General features: G+C 45.2%; 1 protein-coding gene across 3 annotated transcripts in view; it reads right to left on the bottom strand.

Moving 5' to 3' along the window:
- Window positions 1-1,627: 1,627 nt before the first annotated feature.
- The window catches only part of LOC148660482 (myosin-7-like), a 73,096-nt gene continuing 54,958 nt past the window's right edge, over window positions 1,628-19,765 (bottom strand). Inside the window, exons 1-37 of one of the 3 annotated variants that reach the window (XM_088637858.1) lie at window positions 16,592-16,795; window positions 16,133-16,276; window positions 15,626-15,782; window positions 14,781-14,808; window positions 14,265-14,370; window positions 14,043-14,135; window positions 13,819-13,882; window positions 13,603-13,701; window positions 13,414-13,517; window positions 13,103-13,241; window positions 12,801-12,919; window positions 12,324-12,473; window positions 11,924-12,094; window positions 11,504-11,813; window positions 9,531-9,604; window positions 9,184-9,389; window positions 8,978-9,101; window positions 8,702-8,838; window positions 8,362-8,617; window positions 8,021-8,263; window positions 7,749-7,925; window positions 7,475-7,620; window positions 7,302-7,392; window positions 6,831-7,220; window positions 6,595-6,721; window positions 6,395-6,513; window positions 6,109-6,305; window positions 5,735-5,918; window positions 5,465-5,630; window positions 5,226-5,350; window positions 4,785-5,093; window positions 4,455-4,658; window positions 4,076-4,372; window positions 3,719-3,823; window positions 3,004-3,099; window positions 2,761-2,895; window positions 1,628-1,756 (exon numbers count right to left, since the gene is read on the bottom strand). In XM_088637858.1, coding sequence (XP_088493984.1) covers window positions 1,736-1,756; window positions 2,761-2,895; window positions 3,004-3,099; window positions 3,719-3,823; window positions 4,076-4,372; window positions 4,455-4,658; window positions 4,785-5,093; window positions 5,226-5,350; window positions 5,465-5,630; window positions 5,735-5,918; window positions 6,109-6,305; window positions 6,395-6,513; window positions 6,595-6,721; window positions 6,831-7,220; window positions 7,302-7,392; window positions 7,475-7,620; window positions 7,749-7,925; window positions 8,021-8,263; window positions 8,362-8,617; window positions 8,702-8,838; window positions 8,978-9,101; window positions 9,184-9,389; window positions 9,531-9,604; window positions 11,504-11,813; window positions 11,924-12,094; window positions 12,324-12,473; window positions 12,801-12,919; window positions 13,103-13,241; window positions 13,414-13,517; window positions 13,603-13,701; window positions 13,819-13,882; window positions 14,043-14,135; window positions 14,265-14,370; window positions 14,781-14,808; window positions 15,626-15,782; window positions 16,133-16,276; window positions 16,592-16,786 — 5,808 coding nt within the window. In that variant the 5' untranslated portion in view covers window positions 16,787-16,795 and the 3' untranslated portion in view covers window positions 1,628-1,735. Of the gene's footprint in view, window positions 1,757-2,760; window positions 2,896-3,003; window positions 3,100-3,718; window positions 3,824-4,075; window positions 4,373-4,454; window positions 4,659-4,784; window positions 5,094-5,225; window positions 5,351-5,464; window positions 5,631-5,734; window positions 5,919-6,108; window positions 6,306-6,394; window positions 6,514-6,594; window positions 6,722-6,830; window positions 7,221-7,301; window positions 7,393-7,474; window positions 7,621-7,748; window positions 7,926-8,020; window positions 8,264-8,361; window positions 8,618-8,701; window positions 8,839-8,977; window positions 9,102-9,183; window positions 9,390-9,530; window positions 9,605-11,503; window positions 11,814-11,923; window positions 12,095-12,323; window positions 12,474-12,800; window positions 12,920-13,102; window positions 13,242-13,413; window positions 13,518-13,602; window positions 13,702-13,818; window positions 13,883-14,042; window positions 14,136-14,264; window positions 14,371-14,780; window positions 14,809-15,625; window positions 15,783-16,132; window positions 16,277-16,591; window positions 16,796-19,765 lie in introns of those variants that run through there. The other 2 variants (XM_088637859.1, XM_088637857.1) reach the window with 2 other exon arrangements.

Raw genomic sequence — 19,765 nt, 5'->3', positions numbered from 1 at the left:
CCTGCCAGGCTGTGAACGTGGCAGCAGAGCTCTGGATCAAGTCATCCCTGATCGTGGCTGTGGTTTCAGAGCTGTGTGTTTATCCCCTGCCACGGGGTGTTACAGTTTCAGCTCTACGGATCACATTTTAGTTTGTGCACATATCCCAGACACACTGAGTTACAGAAAACTGATACGCATGAGACTGTCTGAAGACTAAATAAGTATAAAACCACAGACTCACCACGGAAGGGGTTTAAATGAATGTAAACAGTGACTTTTTGCAAAATACACTATTGATTGGCATCGAAATAAAGATTTTGGAGACGCTGCAGTATTATCCAAATATACAGATGACCCCTTTCTTATGAAGTATTTGAAACAACGGATATACCTAGCCACTACAGATCAGAGAGAGTTACATCCCCAGGGTAGAGCAGCTAACTGATTTCTTATTTGTGGATATCCTGAAAGTGGATGGAGACTGAATTTGAGACAAGATCTAAACACATGTGATGAGATGCCGATAAATAGCATGTTCCAAGGTTTCTGACATTTGAATGCAAGTATTTTCCCATCAAAGCCAGGTGTGCTGATCAGCAATGTTCCCGAGTGTAAAAGTAAAAAGCAGGTTCCAGCAGTGAACCCTTTTACAATGTTAAATGAATTCGAAGCAGCTGTATTTGGAGGGTCATTCTAAAGTCCCAGTACTGTACAGTTGGGAGGTATGGTCTAGAAGGGTCAGTTGTTTTATGTTTTACAACAACATGTTTTGCCTCCAATACCTGCTACCATGTAAACCCATGTAAACCCCATCATCAAAAATACAGTTTTACTCTGTTATACTGACAGAGTGTACACCGTTTTCCATTGTGCGCCTGTTTCCTAACAATGTCATAAAGAATTTGAATCATTCTAGGCTATAGATATATTCTAAATTGTATGAGTGATCACCCTTTGTAAACTTTTGTCTGTCTTCAATGGTATCGACAGGCTGACCCTCCTCTTTGAGGATAATTCTGTATCAGACGTATTTTACTGTTCCTTCACAGACCACAGACCTGCCCTGGCAGAACACACTGCTCACTGCAGTCAGCGGGCTCACAGTCCATCAAGCATGTATGAACTATCCAATTTCTCCTGGGACATTCACAAACAACGTATGATTCACAGACGTTAACTGGATGGTACTGTAAGTTTAGTAATTGGAGATTTTTTACAAGCACAGTTTTTCTGGTGCAGCATATATTCTTGTACCTTGTCCCTGTACGTACAGTAGTAAGAGGCAGGCGATGGTAAGAGACAGTGGGGTGGCTTGGTGGCTGGAAGGCTGCTGGTTTGAATCCCGTGGCTGGCAGAGGAATCCTACTCGGTTGGGCCCCTGAGCAAGGCCCTTAACCCCAGCTGCTCCAGGGGTGCTGTATAAATGGCTGACCCTGCGCTCTGACCCCCAGCTTCTCCCCCTGTCTGTGTGTCTCATGGAGAGCAAGCTAGGGTATGAGAAAAGACACATTCCTCATGCAAGAGATTGTATAGGGCCAATAAAGTGATCTGATCATAGTTGCTGGGAAGACCTTCACTTTTTACAGAAGAGTGCTAGGGTGTCTGTACAATGACACAGATACATGTTCTTAAACACACTTGATCGTTTTGAAACCAGTTTTATTCTACAGAATTAGAGGAAGGGCAGAGAGAAAGCAGAGTGGGACTAAAGCACAGCAGACTAGAGGTTTTCAGAAAGGTCCTTCTGAGAGCTTCACTCTTCATCATGCCCTTTCTGTCAGGGAGAGAGGGAGAGTTGGAGAATCAGAGCACGGGCAGAAAGAGAAAGGTTTAGCACATGGTTTTATCACAAGTTTCACAAACATTTCCACACCTCAGTTTAGAGCTCAATCAAAAGCCACAATTATAAAATTAGAACGAAACTCTCAACATTCTCAGAACACAATATAGGTCAGTTAAATGTGGGATAATAGTGGAAAAAGAAAGGGTTTTATCCCAAAGGACTATTAATTAATTTCTGCTAAGGCCCTAAAATATTGGTAAACATTTCAGACATTAACACGGAGACAGAGCACAGTGCAGCATTGGCACCAAACAGTGTGAAACAGAGGAGTGTGAGCAGGGAAGCAGAGCCTAGAGCAGTGTCTAACAGAGCACTGCAGTGTACCACAGTGGGGTACAAGACAAGGCCATAGTACCAGTGGGATACTGGGATATGTAGAGACTATACTACACTGATAGGCTGAGAGATCTGGACCTTTTTAGTCTTTTACAGAGACGACTAGGAGGGGATCTGATTTAAAATCCGCAAAACCACTGAGATTTAAACCAAAACCAGAGGGCACAAGTGGAATCCACACAGAAGTGCATTTAGATCTGAAAACAGGAGGCCATACTCTAAACACAGGATGGTGGGAGTGTGGAACAAGCTACCCAGCCCTGCCGTTGAAGCCAGTACCCTGAGGTCTTTCAAGAAATATCTAGATGAGAGTCTGGGATCAATGAAGTGCTCACTATCAGAGAGCTAGAATGGATGAATGGCACATTGTAGCTTTTCTTACTGTATACGGTATATAAGTATTTTCAGTGTTTATTTTTTGTCAGTTGACAACCCTTTAAACATACTTGTGGCCAATTCTGTTTCCCAGTTAATACACAAGCAATTTTTGCTTTTCACTTTTGACTTCACTTCACATCTCAGCTCATTATTCCCTCAGACAGGCCTTAAAAGTGACAATGATCAGCACAGTGGTGAGCAGTGGCGCTGGGGTCACTGACCTTGGAGCCCACATCACGGGTCTTGGCGCGCAGCTTGTTGACCTGGGACTCCGCAATGTCAGCCCTCTCCTCGGCCTCATCCAGCTCGTGCTGCAGCTTGCGGAACTTGCCCAGGTTGGTGTTGGCCTGCTCCTCCTGACACAGACAGACACACAGCAGCACAGCTGGGCGTCAGCCCTGAGACTCAGGATGAAACACTGAGGCCTGTGTGTCGGTGTGGGGATGGTGTTGTCAGATACTTACAGCCTCCTCAGCAGCTCTCTTGTAGGATTTCACCTTCAGCTGCAGTTTGTCCACCAGGTCCTGCAGGCGGGCCATATTCTTACGGTCCTCCTCCGTCTGTGCAGACACAGGGACAGTCAGACACAGGATGAGTGTTACTCAGGACACACAGCACTGTCACCACACATAGAGGGATTCAAAACAGGCAGAAAATTCACAATCCAGCACAATAAAATAACATATAAAAGACACAAAGAGGAAACAGTTACACAGGACAAACATAGTTACATACAGTACAGTCAGATACAGAGATCACACAGATATGGTACAGTCACACACAGTTCACACAGATACAGTATACTCAGAGACCACACAGGTTCAGCACAATCACACAGAGGACACACAGATACAGCATAGTCAGAGACCACATAGATTCACTACAATGTCACACTGGTCACAGAGATACAATATAATGAGACCACACAGATTCAGCACAGTCACACACAGGACACACAGATACAGCACAGTCAGAGACCACACAGATTCAGTACAGTGTCACACTGGTCACAGAGATACATCACAGTCAGACACCACACAGATTCAGTACAGTCACACACAGGTCACACAGATTCACTACAGTGACACACAGGTCACGCAGCCTCAGATATACTGCTGTCCGAGGTGCCGTCAGCACAGGATGGTATAAATGGGAAACTGACAGAAGAATAGAAGGTACCTGGTAAGTGAGCTCCTTGATACGTCTCTCATATTTTCGAACACCCTTCACAGAGTCAGTGCCCTTCCTCTGCTCAGCCTCCAACTCATTCTCCAGCTCCCTCACCTGCAGGGTTAATGACGTTAACATGAGTTCTTCTTCTCTCTCATACTGTGTTAATTCAGACCTCTCTATGTAAAAATAGAATATATCTGCAGTTAAACTGCTGATCCGCTACTGGTCCACTGATATTGTAACAAAGGGTGATCGAGTTCTGGGGTATAATATGCAGGGGTACCCAGAATTTCACCAGGCTAACTTAGAAATTCATCCTGATTACATCTCCACACAACAGCGTGTGAACTGTCAGACACTCACGCGGGCCTCCAGCTTCTGGACTTGCTTCTTGCCGCCCTTCATGGCGATCTGCTCGGCCTCGTCCAGACGGTGCTGCAGGTCCTTGATGGTCTGCTCCATGTTCTTCTTCATGCGCTCCAGGTGAGCGCTGGTGTCCTGCTCCTTCTTCAGCTCCTCTGCCATCATGGCAGCGTCAGTGATGGCCTTCTTGGCCTTCTCCTCTGCATTCCTGCACTCCTGCACAGCCTCCTCCACCTCCGTCTGGAGCTGGGACGTGTCGGCCTCCAGCTTCTTCTTCTGGCTGATCAGGCTGTTGTTCTGCCACAGGGAAAGAGGGGTGAGTGTGAGGCTCTACACTTGGAGCCCACACTGTGCGGAAGAGCCTGCAGGATGACAGTACCTGGGAGTGCAGCAGCTGCACCCTCTCGCTGACGTCCAGCAGCTCCTGCTCCGCCAGCTTGCGGGCTCTCTCTGTCTGCTCCACCACCGAGCGCAGCTCCTCCAGCTCCGCCTGCAGCAGGTTGTTGCGTCTCTCCACAATGGCGATGTTCTCCTTCAGGTCATCGTTGACACGGAGGGAGTCGTCCAGCTGCAGCTGAGCATCCTGGGGGGGAAAGAGCTCAGATTAATGACATTACTTTACTAGTATTACAGAATAAAATGACACTACAGAATAAAATGAAATTTTACATCTGAGATGAATTTCAGTAATGAAAGTAAAGGTTGTCACCTTCAGATGGGAGTGCAGGCTCTTCAGCTGTTTCTGGGCTTCTGCCGCCAGCCTGTTGGCCTGGCTGAGCTGGATCTCCATCTCATTGAGGTCTCCCTCCATCTTCTTCTTTATTCTCAAGGCCTCATTCCTGCTACGTATCTCTGCCTCCAGGGAGGTCTGCAGCGAGTCCACCACCCTCTGGTGGTTCCTCTTCGCCTGCTCCATCTCCTCGTCCTTCTCAGACAGCTTGCGCTCAATATCGGCCTTGATCTGGTTAAACTCCAGCTGGGCTCTCAGGATCTTTCCTTCCTCGTGCTCCAGAGAGGCCTGTCAAGAACAACAGAATTCACTGATTAAGGCAACATCTATCGATTGGGTGAATGTATAATGAAGGACTTGGTGTATCAGGGTGTAGACACAATGTCTTTCACATGTCCACATTGAGAGTCAGTCCCTCACCTCTGCCTCCTCTAGAGCAGCTTGGATCTCACTCTTCTCCTGCTCCAGCTGCTTCCTAGCTTTCTCCAGTTCATGGATGGTCTTGCCTCCCTCACCAAGTTGCTCGGTCAGGTCAGAAATTTCCTCTGGGAATCAGGAGGTCAAGAGATATGTCAGCATCTTTATGGATTCCATTCTGATACGAAACACAGGTTTATTCACCCCCAACATGTCTGTGAAGAGCACAGAGCACGTCTCACCTTGCAGGTTCTTGTTCTCCCTCTTCAGAGTCTCCAGGTGCTCCAGAGACTCCTCATAAGCGTTCTTCAGCTTGAAGAGCTCAGTGCTGAGTGACCTGGCCTCCTTCTGGGAGCCCTCCAGCTCACTCTGTGACTCTTCAAACTTCTGCTTCCACTCGCTCAGGATCTGGTAGGATCAGAACAGACCATTGGAAGCACATTGAACACAGGGGGTTCAGAGAGGCTCATTGAGGTCTCCCTCAGATCACTCAGACCCATGTCCAGTGGTACCTTGTCAAAGTTCCTCTGCTTCTTGTCCAGAGCGGCAGCAGCTGCATTAGATCTCTCCAGATCCACCATCAGATCTTCAATCTCATTTTGCAGCCGGTGTTTGGTCTTCTCCAGGGAGGAGCATTTAGCATTTACAGCCTCCACGGCCTCCTCTGCATCCTGCAGCCTCTGAGCCAGCTTCTTCCTGGGAAGGAGGAAGGTAGGGAGAGACAGGATTCAGGAAGGATTGGAGCAACTTTGTTAAAAGTGTGTCTCTGATCGCTAAAATTAAATATTTTTCAAACCCTGCATAATAATATATTATCATTTATAATGTAAAAAATTATTTTGACACAACAATGTGTAATTATATTGGGATTTCAACCCATCCTTACTTTGCATCCTCCAGCTCCTCTGTCCTCTGGATGGCGTCAGTCTCGTATTTGGTTCTCCACTGAGCCACTTCAGCATTGGCCTTGGACAGACTGCGCTGCAGCTCAGCCTTGGCCTCCTGCTCCTCCTCATACTGCTCCCTCAGCAGGTCTGCATCATGGCGAGCAGACTGCGTTGCGTGGGCCAGCGCATTCTTCGCCTGAGGACACAAAAACACACAGAGGACATCAGAGTCTGGGCATAGAGTCCTGCTTTAACGCTCTATGGGGAAAATAGCCAAATAATTACCTTGACTTCCTCTTCCAGTTGTCTCTTGAGGTCCTCAATCTGCTGGGTGTAGGACTGCTTGCCTCTAGTCAGCTGGGAAACTAGAGACTCCTTCTCTTCCAGCTGCCTGGACAGCTCCCCTAGTATGACATGACAGAGGATAAGAAACTGGACTGTTTCAAGGACTGTCTGCAAAATTAATATTCAATGAACATGCCTACCATTCTCAGTCTGCAACTTGGCTTTCTGCATAGTAAAGTCATTGATAGCACGCTGGCTTTCTTCAGACTTGGTCCGGTACTCATTCATCTGGTCTTCCAGAGTCCTGCACATCTTTTCCAAATTAGTCTGAAAGAGGCAAAAGAACTCGCATGTATGTATTGATGCCTCCAGTAAACCTGGAATAGTCCTATAAGTGACTGACTTTCTTCCACATTGAGCTGAGTCCCCAGTTTACCTTGGTCTTGACGATCTGCTCCATGTTGGAGACCACATCATCCAGCTCCAGCCTGAGCTCACTCTTCTCCTTCTCCAGCTTCTGCTTCACCCTCTGCAGGTTGTCTATCTGCTCGCCAAGGTCTGCCACACTGTCAGCATGTTTCTTCCTCAGTGTGGAGGCTGTGGCCTCATGCTGCAGAGTGGCCTCTTCCAGGTCTCTGCGCAGCTTCTGGAACTCAGCCTCCCTCTTCTTGTTCATCTCGATCTGGGCAGAAGTGGCCCCTCCAGCCTCCTCCAGCCTCTCGCTGATCTCCTCCAGTTCCCGGGACAAGTCTGCCCGCTGCTTCTCCACCTTGGCCCGGGCAGCTCTCTCAGCCTCCAGCTCCTCCTCCAGCTCCTCGATGCGAGCCTGGAACAGGGAGAATACAAGCTCATATTTCAGCTCTTGACAATGAGCTACAGTCTCACTGGAACTAGAACATGAAGTCACCTGAAGTTCCTTCAGTTTCTTCTGGAGCTGAGCTGCCAGGGCCTGTTCATCCTCTATTTTGCTGTTCAGGTGGCTGATATCAAACTCTTTCCTGACAAAAACAGTAGTATGACTCATATTAAATCATCTTTTTGAAGTGAAATCAGTTTTAAAAGATTTGTGTTTACTCTTACTTCTTAAGCTTCTCCTCCAGTTGCTGCTTGTCGTTCTCCAAGTCCATCACACACTCCTGGGTCAACTTTAAGTCTCCCTCCAGCTTTCTCTTGGCTCTTTCAAGGTCCATTCTTATCTTCTTCTCCTGTTCCAGGGACCCCTCAAGCTGATGAAATAAATCACAAGAGCCATCTCCATTAAGATCAGATATTGCACTTTCCAGTGTTTTTGAGAGGAACCTCCAGAAGAAAAACCCGTGTAGTCAGCAATGCAAAGTAAATCTGTGTGACTCACATCGTCGACTTGCTGCTCCAGCTTGGCCTTGGCTTTGGTCAGCGTGTTCACTTTGTCCTCCTCACTCTGCAGGTCATCCAGAGTTTGCTGGTGAGCCTCCTGCAGAGCCTTCTTCTCCTTGGTCAGCTTGGCAATGATCTCATCCAGACCTGCCATTTCTTCAGTCAGGTTCTTCACCTGTTAGCACAGAGCAGGGACTCAGCAGACTGTGGGACAGACACACAGACAGAAGAGCAACAGGCAGACACACTGAGAGAGTGCTGCAGGCTGACCTTGTTCTCAGTAGCGTGCTTCTCTTTCTCCACTTTGGCCAAGGTGAGCTCCAGATCATCAATGTCCTTCTTCAGCTCAGAGCACTCGTCCTCTAGTTTTCTCTTCTTGGCAGTCAGCTCTGCGTTCATCTCCTCCTCATCATCCAGCCTCTCTGTCAGCTCCTTCGCTTTGGCCTCCAGCTGGATCTTGTTCTTGATCAGTTGTTCACACCGTTCCTCAGCATCGCTAAGGTTGTCTTGTTCCTGTCAATAAAATATTCAATGTCATTTGTTAAGGATGCAACAGGAAGACTTTTACAACAGAATAGCATGTTTAACTTTTACTTGATAGAAGATCATACAGATTGAACTTGCAGCTGCAGGTCATTCTTCTCTTGGAGAAGAGAGACCATCTTCTCTTCCAGCTCCTTCCTGCGGGTCTCAGATTTGGCGTAGGCCTCTTTGAGCTTCAGGAACTCCTCCTTCATGTTGGCCATCTCCTTCTCAGCCTCTGCAGACTTCAGCAAAGGCTTGATCTTGAAGAAGAGCTTCATCCAAGGCCAGTTCTTCACACCCATGAAGGCTCGAATGTTCCACTGGATCACGAGCAGGGAATCCCTGCAGGTTATAAATACAATGTTCATGAGGGAATAATATGTTTCACTCAATTACAGGTTATCTATGAAACATTGATATTCTTACTTGCGCTCTACGATCTTGTGGTACTCAATTCTTGAGAGAAGACCCCGGGACCTGGCCTGGATTCCAGTGATGATGAGAGACAAGCGTTCATCTCTCATCTCCTCCAGCTGACCCAGCAGACCAGCCTTGAAGAACACCTGAGCAAGAGTTGAAAGGAACTTTAATATTGAGATCTAAATTTCTATATACTGTACTTGTATTTAGTTAATTAGCTCTACATACTCATAAATAATCTACTGTAAAGAGTATTTGTTTGTGACAGGTTCTAATCTTTACCTTAGTGTGTCCAAATTTGCACTGATCATGATCGATGTCCAGTGACGCCAGTAGTTTCTCTGCTCCCTTCTTGCTGTCTATGAACTGGCCTTCAGGGATGGCAGAGGGGTTCAGGATGCGGTATCTGTGAAGGCAGCAGACACATTTTGAGAAGGCATTCGAAGGCTGTATTAGGAGATATTAGTCCTGGATAGAGTGACTCCTACCTCTGTTTGAAGTCCCCGTACAGGATCCTGTTGGGGAAACCCTTTCTGCAGATCCTGATGCCTTCCAACACACCGTTACAACGCAGCTGGTGCATCACCAGAGAATTCTCCATGGCTCCTGGAGTCTTGGTCTCATTGGGGATGAGACAGCGCACAAAGTGAGGGTGGGTGGACCTCAGGTTTGTCATCAGCTTGTTAAGGTTCTCCTGGGGATAGTAAAGTGCTTTTGTAAATCAAAGCCACACAAAATAATTCTAAACAGAACACACAAGTTACACCACAGATATTTGTGATATTTCAAGAGTATTGTATGGTAGGCTCCAGTTTTTGAAGTCATAATCTCTCACCCTGTGCAGAGCAGAGACAGTCTGGAAGGAAGAACCCTTCTTCTTTCCTCCTCCTTTTCCTTTGCTCTCTTGACCTGGTCATGAAATAAAACACAGTTTAGATTTCCAACATCAGGCACTCATAAAACACCTTCATTACGTTTTTCGATGTAAGATGATGATTAACACATTTCATGCCCTTGAATCATTGCCGTCTATTTCATTTGATAAAAAAACTAAAAATAGAAAATTTGGATCATTGATACCCATCACATACAGTACACCTTGAACACTGAGCATGTATTAAAATCTTTAGATAAAAAACAGGATTTTGAACATCTGTTGCTGCCCTCAGTTTCTGCGCCCCCTCCCTTAAAAAACATTCTCCATTCTCCATTCTCCATTCTCCATACTCCATACTCCATCTATGAGCAGCGTTCATCTGCACTCTCAGGTCACCTTTCATGTCCCAAAAGACTGAGGCACAACACACACACACCTGCTGGTAACAAAAATGTATTCCAAGCATAAAAGACTCATATTACAGTAATATCACTTTCATTAAAATAATAATAATAATAATAATAATAATAATAATAATGATAATAATAATAATAATAATAATAATAATAATAATAATAATAATAATAAACTTTATTTTATATAGCGCCTTTAAAGGTGGCTTCTCAAAGCGCTTTACAGGATGACAATAACAATAAATAAGAATACAACAATAAATAAGGAGAATACACAATATAAGACACAATTACAATATATAGAGGAGACCGTGGATTTTGGTACTAAGAAGAGCAGAGGGGTGAAGAATGGAACCAGTTCAGTAAAGGCCTTTCTGAAGAAGAGGGTTTTAAGTCTGGATTTGAAGGAGTTTAGAGAAGGTGACTCTCTGATATCCTTGGGCAAAGAGTTCCAGAGCTTGGGGGCATAACAGGAGAAGGCTCTGTCACCCATACAATGTAGACGAGCTTGGGGGACAGTAAGGAGAGCAGAATTTGAAGAGCAGAGGTTGCGAGGTGGGGAGTAGGGCGATAATAGTTCAGACAGGTACTGAGGTGCCAAGCCATGCAGAGCCTTATAGGTGAGCATGAGGGTTTTAAAGTCTACACGTTTAACGTCTAAACTATTAGTTTCTTAGTTTTCAAACTAATGAAACGTTTTCTCTCAGATATGTAACCAACATTTTAATCATTTCTAGCCCACTGGTATCTTATAATATATCCCATTCTTGGGTAAATAAAAATACCCTTTTGGCATCAGGGCTGGGACTCTGTAGATAGACCTGAAATCTTTGACATATCAGGTGTGTCTGTTTCAGTGAGTAAGATTAATCCTCGATCAGTTCATGGTTCATGTGTGGTAAAACATATTTATCAGTGTGAAAGGATTGCCTAAAGATTCAACACAATTTCAAACAGACCGTCCTATTCAATTTCGCAAAGCAGGGCAATAATACCCTTTCATCACTTGCACTATATACAGTAGGTGCATTAATGCACATTAATTAGTGGACTAGATAACTGGTGTAGGATTAGTAGGCACATTGTCACACGGGTGCAGTTTAGTTTTTTTAGTTATAAAAAGGGCACACACAGTGATACACAGTGATAGTGGAATACGTTTTAGGGGTCACAGTAAGTGTTTGATGATATGTGTGAAATTGTCTACAGTTAAATTGATTTAATATCCTTTATTAGATTTTTTCAGGTCTTTTTGCATTTTAATATGCTCAGGTCCTGTGAACCATCTTATATAGGTTGGGGCCTACCACATCCAGAATTCCGAAAATTACTTCAGAACTGGTACCCTTTAGATTGGCTCACCTGAGGTTGTCTTTATTAAGGAAACTTTTAAAACTTTTTCAAGCTAAATTCCCCTGTGTACAATGTCTGATGGCAGGGCTTAGTCTGCCATTTTTCTTCAGAAACTATTACTTTGTCTGCACCGGACATGGGGTGAGACGGCTGTTGTGGGTTTACCTGAATCTGCACCGGCATAGTTGGAGAACAGGTTGCTTAGCAGCTTGACAGAAGACTTCTGATACAGCCCCACCACTGTCTCATTCAGGGGGTCCTTGTTCTTCTCCAGCCAGCCATTGATGTTGTAGTCCACGGTGCCAGCGTAGTGAACCAGGGCAAAATGGGCCTCTGGTTTCCCTTTGACAATCCTGGGTTTATGGAAGTTGTTGGATTTTCCCAAGTGGTTGTCATACAGCTTGGCTTTAAAGGTGGCGTCACTGGCCTTGGGGAACATGCACTCCTCTTCAAGGATGGACATGATACCCATGGGCTGGAATGGAAGGAACAGGTGAAACACTTTGTTATTGTTGAGAAAGCTGGGTGATATGGAAGCAATTCTAATTTCTCTTACCACACATTTAACCTATATCTATGGCCCACCTTCTCAATGAGGTCAATGCAGGCCTGCAGGTCCATGCCGAAGTCAATGAACTCCCAGTCGATCCCTTCCTTCTTGTACTCCTCCTGCTCCAGCACGAACATGTGATGGTTGAAGAACTGCTGCAGCTTCTCGTTGGTGAAGTTGATGCACATCTGTTCAAAGGTGTTGAACTGCAAGAGAAAGAGATCACATGAAATTGATTATTTAGAAATTGTTTAGTAATGCTAACGTATCTCAGGTAAAAAACCATGGGGTTCTATGTGAGGAACCTTGAGTTACTAAACATCAAGAGGGTCCACATTAGTCGAAGTACACTGTTGAGAATGTTTCGTTTTCTAGATGTTTCTGCATAGTTCTGTTAAAAAAATTATCAGAGAATTGCGGCTTTGCAAAACTTACATCAAAGATCTCGAACCCGGCAATGTCTAGCACACCGATGAAGTACTGGCGAGGCTGCTTGGTGTCCAGGGACTGGTTGATTCTCACCACCATCCACAGGAACATCTTCTCATACACTGACTTGGACAGGGCACCAATGGAGTTGTACACCTGGAAAAATATGAAGAACAGAGAATCATGGAGGCAAGTGGCCAGGGGCAAGTATTCTGTAATTTGCTACCATAATAAAATAAACATCACTCTATCATACTTGAATATGGTACAACCATAATGAAATAGTATATACATATTAATAACATGGTCCCTTGGTACGGTGCTTGAATCCATGAATGCATCAAATCAATGAGATGTGTTTATTTTGAGTGCACAATACTATGAATCAGATAAAATGAAATGAAACTTACTTCATAACATGAGTTAACAACTTTATGAACTTCTTCCTTGCTGTTGTTGATGATCATTTAAGAGAACACTGACCTGTTGGACATTCTGCCCCTTGGTGACATACTCATTGCCCACTTTGACCCTGGGGTGACACAGACCCTTCAGGAGGTCAGCAGAGTTCAAGCCCATCAGGTAGGCTGCCTTGTCAGCATCTGGGAAAGCAGGAGAAACATTATCTTAAAGAAACTCTACCGTAACATTTATTCTTGGGATGAATTCTGCTTCCTCATAAATTAATTTCTAAGACAACCTTCATGCATCAGTACCACTTGGCCATAACACAAAACCTTTCTGAGAAACATGTGAATGGGAAAATAAGGAAAACTCAGGCCTACCCTCAGTGCCGTCAGACTCTGCCTGCTCCTCTCGCTGCTTCTGCTTGAACTTCATGTTGCCGAAGTGCATGATGGCTCCAGTCAGCTTGTAGATGCCGTTCTTCTCTTCCTGAGTGAAGCCCAGCACATCAAAGGCGCTCTGCAGGACAGGAAAAGTTAGGTGTTGCAGCATTCTATTCTATTCATGTTTTCAACAATTAAGAACACTTTTTCAAGAAGATAGGTGAAACATAGCTCAATCTACATCACATTGTTGAACATTAATACATAATTCTTCCTCAATGTCATATTGAGCTAATCTTGTCACTCACGTCTGTGGCCATCAGCTCCTCAGCATCATCAATGGATGCCACTGTGGTCTCTCCTTGGGAGATATAGGTGTAGTCATAGGGGTTGTTGGTGATGAGCAGCATCTCTAGAGAAGAGAAAACCCAACTGTCAGTCCAGGTGCTGGTGAGTCTCTGCAATTCACGCTCTAGAGAACAGACTGCAGCACTGACCCAGCAGCTCTGGCTTCTTCTGGGACAGGATCTGGTAGAAGATGTGATAGTCTCTCTCAGCCTTGAGCTGGAAGGTCACACGAGACTTCTCCAGCAGATCTGTGAAGATCAACACAACGCAACAGATAATTTCAGAACAACTATTTGAAATGTTATTACATAAAGAAAATATGGTGCAAAATATTTTTTCAAATTTAAATAAAGAGACTTCCTTACAGGTCTCTATGTCTGCAGAAGCTAGTTTTCCACTGGCTCCAAAGTGAATTCGGATGAACTTGCCCTAAATCGGTGAGAAAAACCCATAAAATATGTACATAGGATGCCATCTATTTGAATTTAAATCAATTGTTGTCATGCAACAATGAACTTTTCTATCCAGTGTTAGTGAATGGTCTTCAAAACAGTTATGATGTTAGGTATCCTTAATGTGCGGTACTCACGAATCGCGAGGAGTTGTCGTTCCTCATAGTCTTGGCATTGCCAAAGGCCTCCAGGGCTGGGTTGGCCTGGATGATTTGATCCTCCAGGGTGCCCTGGAAGCAAACACATGTACAGACTGAATGTTTGCGCCAGTGAAACCTGTCAGTGCTGGAACTGAGCTCACACATAGCTGTATTCCTGACAACCCTGCACTGCAGGATAACACCAGGATCCGGACCCACCTTGTTAGCGGCTGCTGAGTCCTTTTTTCCCCCTGCTGCTGCAATGCTGGCGAAGTACTGAATGACCCTCTTGGTGTTCACAGTCTTCCCAGCACCGGATTCTCCACTGGGGACACATTGACAACAACTGCTCAGGTTCCGACCATTCAATCAGCATTCAATCCCAGATCTTTTCAGTTTTCACTAGTGGTTTGGTTTTACATCACTAAAGTTTGGGAAATATTATATTATTATTATTATTAGTAGTAGTAGTAGTAGTAGTAGTAGTAGTAGTAGTAGTAGTAGTAGTAGTAGTAGTAGTAGTATAAATAGTAAATTAATGGAATTTTGTGTGGGAGAAATGTGTGCAGTCTGAGCTCTCCATTTCTGGGGAGCCAAGTGGCCAGTGACACACAGAAAGGCATCTAGCCTTTCACTACTGTCTGGGTTTGCGAGCACTTTTACAGACCACAGCACATTACTGATGTACTGGAGTCTGGACCAGCAATAATGGACAATGGTCAATTAAAGACTTACGTGATCAGGACAGACTGGTTTTCCCTGTCTAAATAAAAAAGAAGAAGAACTGTTAAAACTTCTTGTTATTGAAATTAAAATAAACAGTAGTTTAGTAATTCTTCATTCCCAGGAATGCTAAATATTTTCAAACTTATACAGATGGGGTAATGGGGGGTTGTGTTTTTCATTGGATGCCCACCCAAGTAAGAATCACCAGCAGTGTCATGTGATATTGGTTCACTTTTCAAGACTCGTACTGCATAGACAGGATGAGAAAGGGGAGACCTACTCTTCCAAAGTAACACTCATTCTTCTGATACAATGCATGTACTGCAGTGTGTCACATATTCCACTACAGACCTGTAGTTGCCCAGGAGGTCACAGGAGTTTGTCAGAAAGCCAAGAGTAGCCCTGGCCAGCTAATGGCAAAACTACAGCAGTGGTGCTCAAGCAATTGTGAGCCACTGTTTGGGGAATCCTGGTCACAGCCTGCTGGAGACGAGACCGCAAGCTCAAATCCCAGGGCTCAACCTCCATTCGAAGCAAGCCCCTTTAATGCTTGAGTCACTCAGGAGTTCCAGATTCATGTGTTTTGTGTCTGTATAGTTTGTGCACTTCCTAATTACACCCTAGTGTTGCACAGCTATCTTCATGACGTTGAGCCCTCGGTTTTTTCCCTACAAAGGAAGTGATGTAGTTTTGAGGACGTCAGGAAAGAAAGTAAAATGGAGGCATGACATGAAATTCCAGTATCGTGTGTCCCTGGTATTACCATATGTGTAGAGGTAGTGTAGAACGTGGTACTTCTGTGGTTAATCAATAAAATGATTCACTCTCGAGAATCCCAGGGTGTTAGTGCCCACCTGCCAGCATGTACTGATAGGCGTTGTCAGAGATGGAGAAGATGTGGGGAGGAGCTTCTTGCCTCTTCTTGCCTCTGTAGGCAGCAACAACAATAGAGTCGTACACAGGCAGCCACTTGTAGGGGTTGACAGTGACACAGAACAGCCCAGAGTAGGTCTGCAGGAGAGAGACAGCACCTAGAGGATTACACAGGCTCTACAATCCTAGCTTAAAATACTACATTCTGCAACTGCGCTGTGTCATCGTAAGAGGAAGAATCAGGTATGTGTAACCATCAGTTGTATCTATAACAACCTTCAGTGGTGGAGACCAGTTTCAATGAACTGAATGTTTCACATTCTGTCAGGTGGAACAAAGGTGAGCTGAACTAAAAGATTAAAAAAACACATTATGATGAAGAAATGTATACATATAAGCTGGTAAATTCACTTTTGACATGAACTGTGGTGATCAGAACTTTCTGCTCTTTGCTCTCTGGGTATAGTGGGTGAGCGAACTCTACTCACGTAGATCATCCAGGCTGCGTAACGCTCTTTGAGGTTGTACAGCACAGCGGGCTCGTGCAGGAAGGTGAACATGACCATATCTTCGATTTTATCGAACTTGGGTGGGTTCTGAGGGTGGGCATCAGAGGATTTTACTGTGATCGTCTGGAAAACAGGGAACCAACAAAGCTCTCTCTTACATCGGCACAGCTGGTGAGAGCAGTATCAACAAACACACATTGAAAATTGGGACTAATGAGAAGGCACATCAAACGTCTTCGTCTGTCAAAGCGGATGTTACGGATCATTGTTTGATGACTAGCCATGTCTAAAACACTTTACACAGATTTAAGTCACAACAGAGTTACAACTCTAAAATCACAGGAGTATCTCTAGAAAGCTACAGATACGGATGTAAAAGAGTCTACAATGGAGCGAGCTAGAGCAAACAACTGGCAGCTCCATGTGCAGGTTCAGTACCTTGCCTCCCTCCGTCTCAACGGTGACTTTGTCCCCGTCGCGACTGACGATCGACCCCTTCACATACTCCTCCACGGGGTCGGGTACGAAGCACTCCTTCTTCATGTCGAAGGGGCGAGTCTGAGCCTCCAGACGCTCCTTCTCCGACTTGCGCAGGAAAGTGGCAGCGGCCCCGAACTCCGACATGTCAGTCATGGCTTATACCTGCGACAACAGCACTGCATTACTGCCATGCGCTTGCCCAGGGAGCCTGTGTTAAGCAGTGTCAAGCCTGTGAGTTGGTGTTCTGTGGCCTCTGTTAAAGAGCTTATAGGCTCCGTGTGGCTTTACACGGCTTCACTGCAGGTAAGGATATTGTGAGAGTGCAAAACAGCACCCTCAGTGGAAAACAGTTTTTGAAAGACCGGCAGTCTAGGACGGAACTGATATTCAGAACCTGAAAGAGAAATAACCATCCATCCACGTTCAAACCGCTTCATCCAGTTCAAGGTCGCTGGGGAGCTGGAGCCGGGCTCAAGGCAGGATACACTCTGGATGGGACACCAGTGCCTCACAAGGCACAAACACACAGACACACACACATTCGCACCAGAACAGAGCAAGGTTTCCCAAAAGCTATTTAACGTACCAGTATGTCTTTGGGCTATGGGAGGAAACCCACAAAACACAAGGAAAACATGCCAATTCCACACAGATATTAATCCCGGAATTGAACGCAGAGCTACCAAGCAGCAATGGTAACCACTGTGCTACAGTGCCACCCAAGGAAAAGAACACTTTTTATTAGTATTTCTTCATGTTCATTACAATGAGGTTTTACACAAGAAAACTTAAAAGTACTCCCTGCTGTACACAGCAACCCTTCACCTCATTGACAAGTGGTTATCAAAACAGGTTTCAAAACAGCTCTGCAAGAGAAAAAGACTGCTCTGTGGCATAAGGTAACCTCCTAGATCCAAGAGATTTTAAAATCAGTAGCCAGTCTTACCCGGTGTTGTGTCGTCCAACACTGAAGATCAGCAGAGTTCCCTGAGCCTGTGAGAACACACACACAGAGAAAGACAGTGAGTCTCTTACATGAACATTTGCCTTTTCCCCTTGATTTCAGTGGCTCTGCCTTTCACAGGCAGATTCGCCAGCAGATGGCAGCACAGCAGAGCTTTGACTCAGAAGCAGCAGCAGGTCCACTCACTGCTTACTGAGTGTTAGAGCTGTGTGTGGAAAAGGCTGGCAGAAAAGAGGTTAGAAACCACAGCTCCGCAGTGGGATCTGCACACTGTTGTGTATATTAAAAGTCTCCCTTCATTCGAAGCCTGAGTGAGCCCTCCCCTCGTAACAGCCCGCCGTACATACCTTCAGCCGCTAACGTCTCGCTGTCCAGTCCCTGCTTCTCTTTATAAAGGAAGCAAGCCCCCCCACATTTGGAAGTGGCATTTCAGGAAGCCGTAAAAGCATTGTGTCACAGACAGGAGGGGCCATGAATGTTTCTGTGTACCTATGAATGTGTTTTATGTGTATGTGTTTGCATATAGCTCCGTATAACGTGTCACTGCCAGCGACGATGTTTCAGTCCTTAATAGGTGATTGGTGCCAAGTGATTATTTCATTAGGGCACAAGGGGAGGGCACAGAGGACCTAGTAGCTGCCAGTAGCAACAAGAGAATGTACTGTTCAGAACCAAAGGAAACAATAGATCAGACAAATGGCTTCCAATAATAAAGAGGACATTTATTGGATAACCTTGAGCATGAACTACTTGACAATGAGAGGAACGGGGATCTCTGACAGAATGTGCTGGCGGTAGGGGTGGGGGCTGGGTTTGTCAGGAGGATCATTCAGGGGCCAAGAGACCGCCTCAGTGCTGAAACGATGCCGGGCTGAGCGCTAACGCCGCGGCTGCAAATGAGAGATGGAATGAGATGAGCTGAGAGCCTCTCTCAAAGTGTCCAGGTAGAGGCGATATTCCGATTGTGGCCAGTCCAGCACATGCCTCAGACGCCAAAAGACAATGCATACAGTGGAAGATGTGAAAAAATAAACCTGTCATGTTCTAAATATTAAAAGTAAGGGAACAGGAAAAGACAAAGTATGGTATCTCAGGCATCATTAGTCACCATTAATTTAGAAAAGGCAGATCTTGCTTAAATTAGCCCGTTATTCTTCTTTGAATCAAGCAACCACAGCATAGGATTCAGGTCATAGGATAAGATATTACATTTTTAATCTTGCTAACTTCCACAACAAAGAATAATTATCACACTGAAAGTTATAGGCATGACAACGTCATGTATGCAACGGCGAATGCTGAAGAAGCTGCAAAGGAAATTGAAAAGGACTCGGCAAACACCCAGCAGATTATATTTAATGGAACCAAGTGCAGAACGTTAAATGCAGGCAGCAAAACAAAACTGCAGTGTTTTGGGAAGGTGGCCTCACCAAACCAGTAGACTGCAATTTTGAGGATTCTAAGTGGGTGACAAGCAGGAGTCTGAGCTGAATAAAGCGACAATACAATCATTAGACATGCAGTCATTTCAAAAGGTGCCACATCCTGGGAAAGCTCAAGGCATTCTCAGAGGCTTCCAACAAGGTGATCCACCTGGACTTGCAGTCCAGTGTCGTGCACAGGAAGATATAGATGGGTGAAACAATGTCTCCAGCTGATCCTCTGTGTAGTGGGGCTGCCGGTGCAGACAGGCTGGCAAGCATCACACATTACCCAGGTTTGTGGTGGAGGATGAAGCGTGTGCTATCTTACATATAAAGCACTTCAGGATCCTTTTTCATCCTTCGGTGGCGAAAAAGTGCTACCTACCTACACAGGAATTATTATTCTAATTGTAATAACCCCAGCTGTGGTGGATGGGGTTAATGGTTAATTGGCTTCTGGGAAAACTGGCCCTGGTGGACTCACCTGCAATGGCTACAATCTTAAGGGGAAGAGACATGCTGAAGGCCTGTCAGCCACAGGCTCGATAACAACAGAGAAAGACATATCAACATTCAGCCCACTCCTGGAGCAAAGCTCCTACAGAGCTACTATTCCTGAGGAACACATAGTACAGCAGCTTTCACGTGGCTAAGTGAAAGAGAAGGCAGGGAGACTTGATTCCAGTATTCAGACTTCTTAAAGGTACTAACAAATTCAACCCAATGGAGAACAGTAATACACAA

The sequence above is a fragment of the Lepisosteus platostomus genome, chromosome 6, assembly GCF_059453375.1.
Source record: "Lepisosteus platostomus isolate fLepPlt1 chromosome 6, fLepPlt1.hap1, whole genome shotgun sequence".
NCBI lineage: Eukaryota > Metazoa > Chordata > Actinopteri > Semionotiformes > Lepisosteidae > Lepisosteus > Lepisosteus platostomus.
Note: the sequence above shows the minus strand (reverse complement) of the source record. Positions and strands in the feature narration are given on the sequence as shown.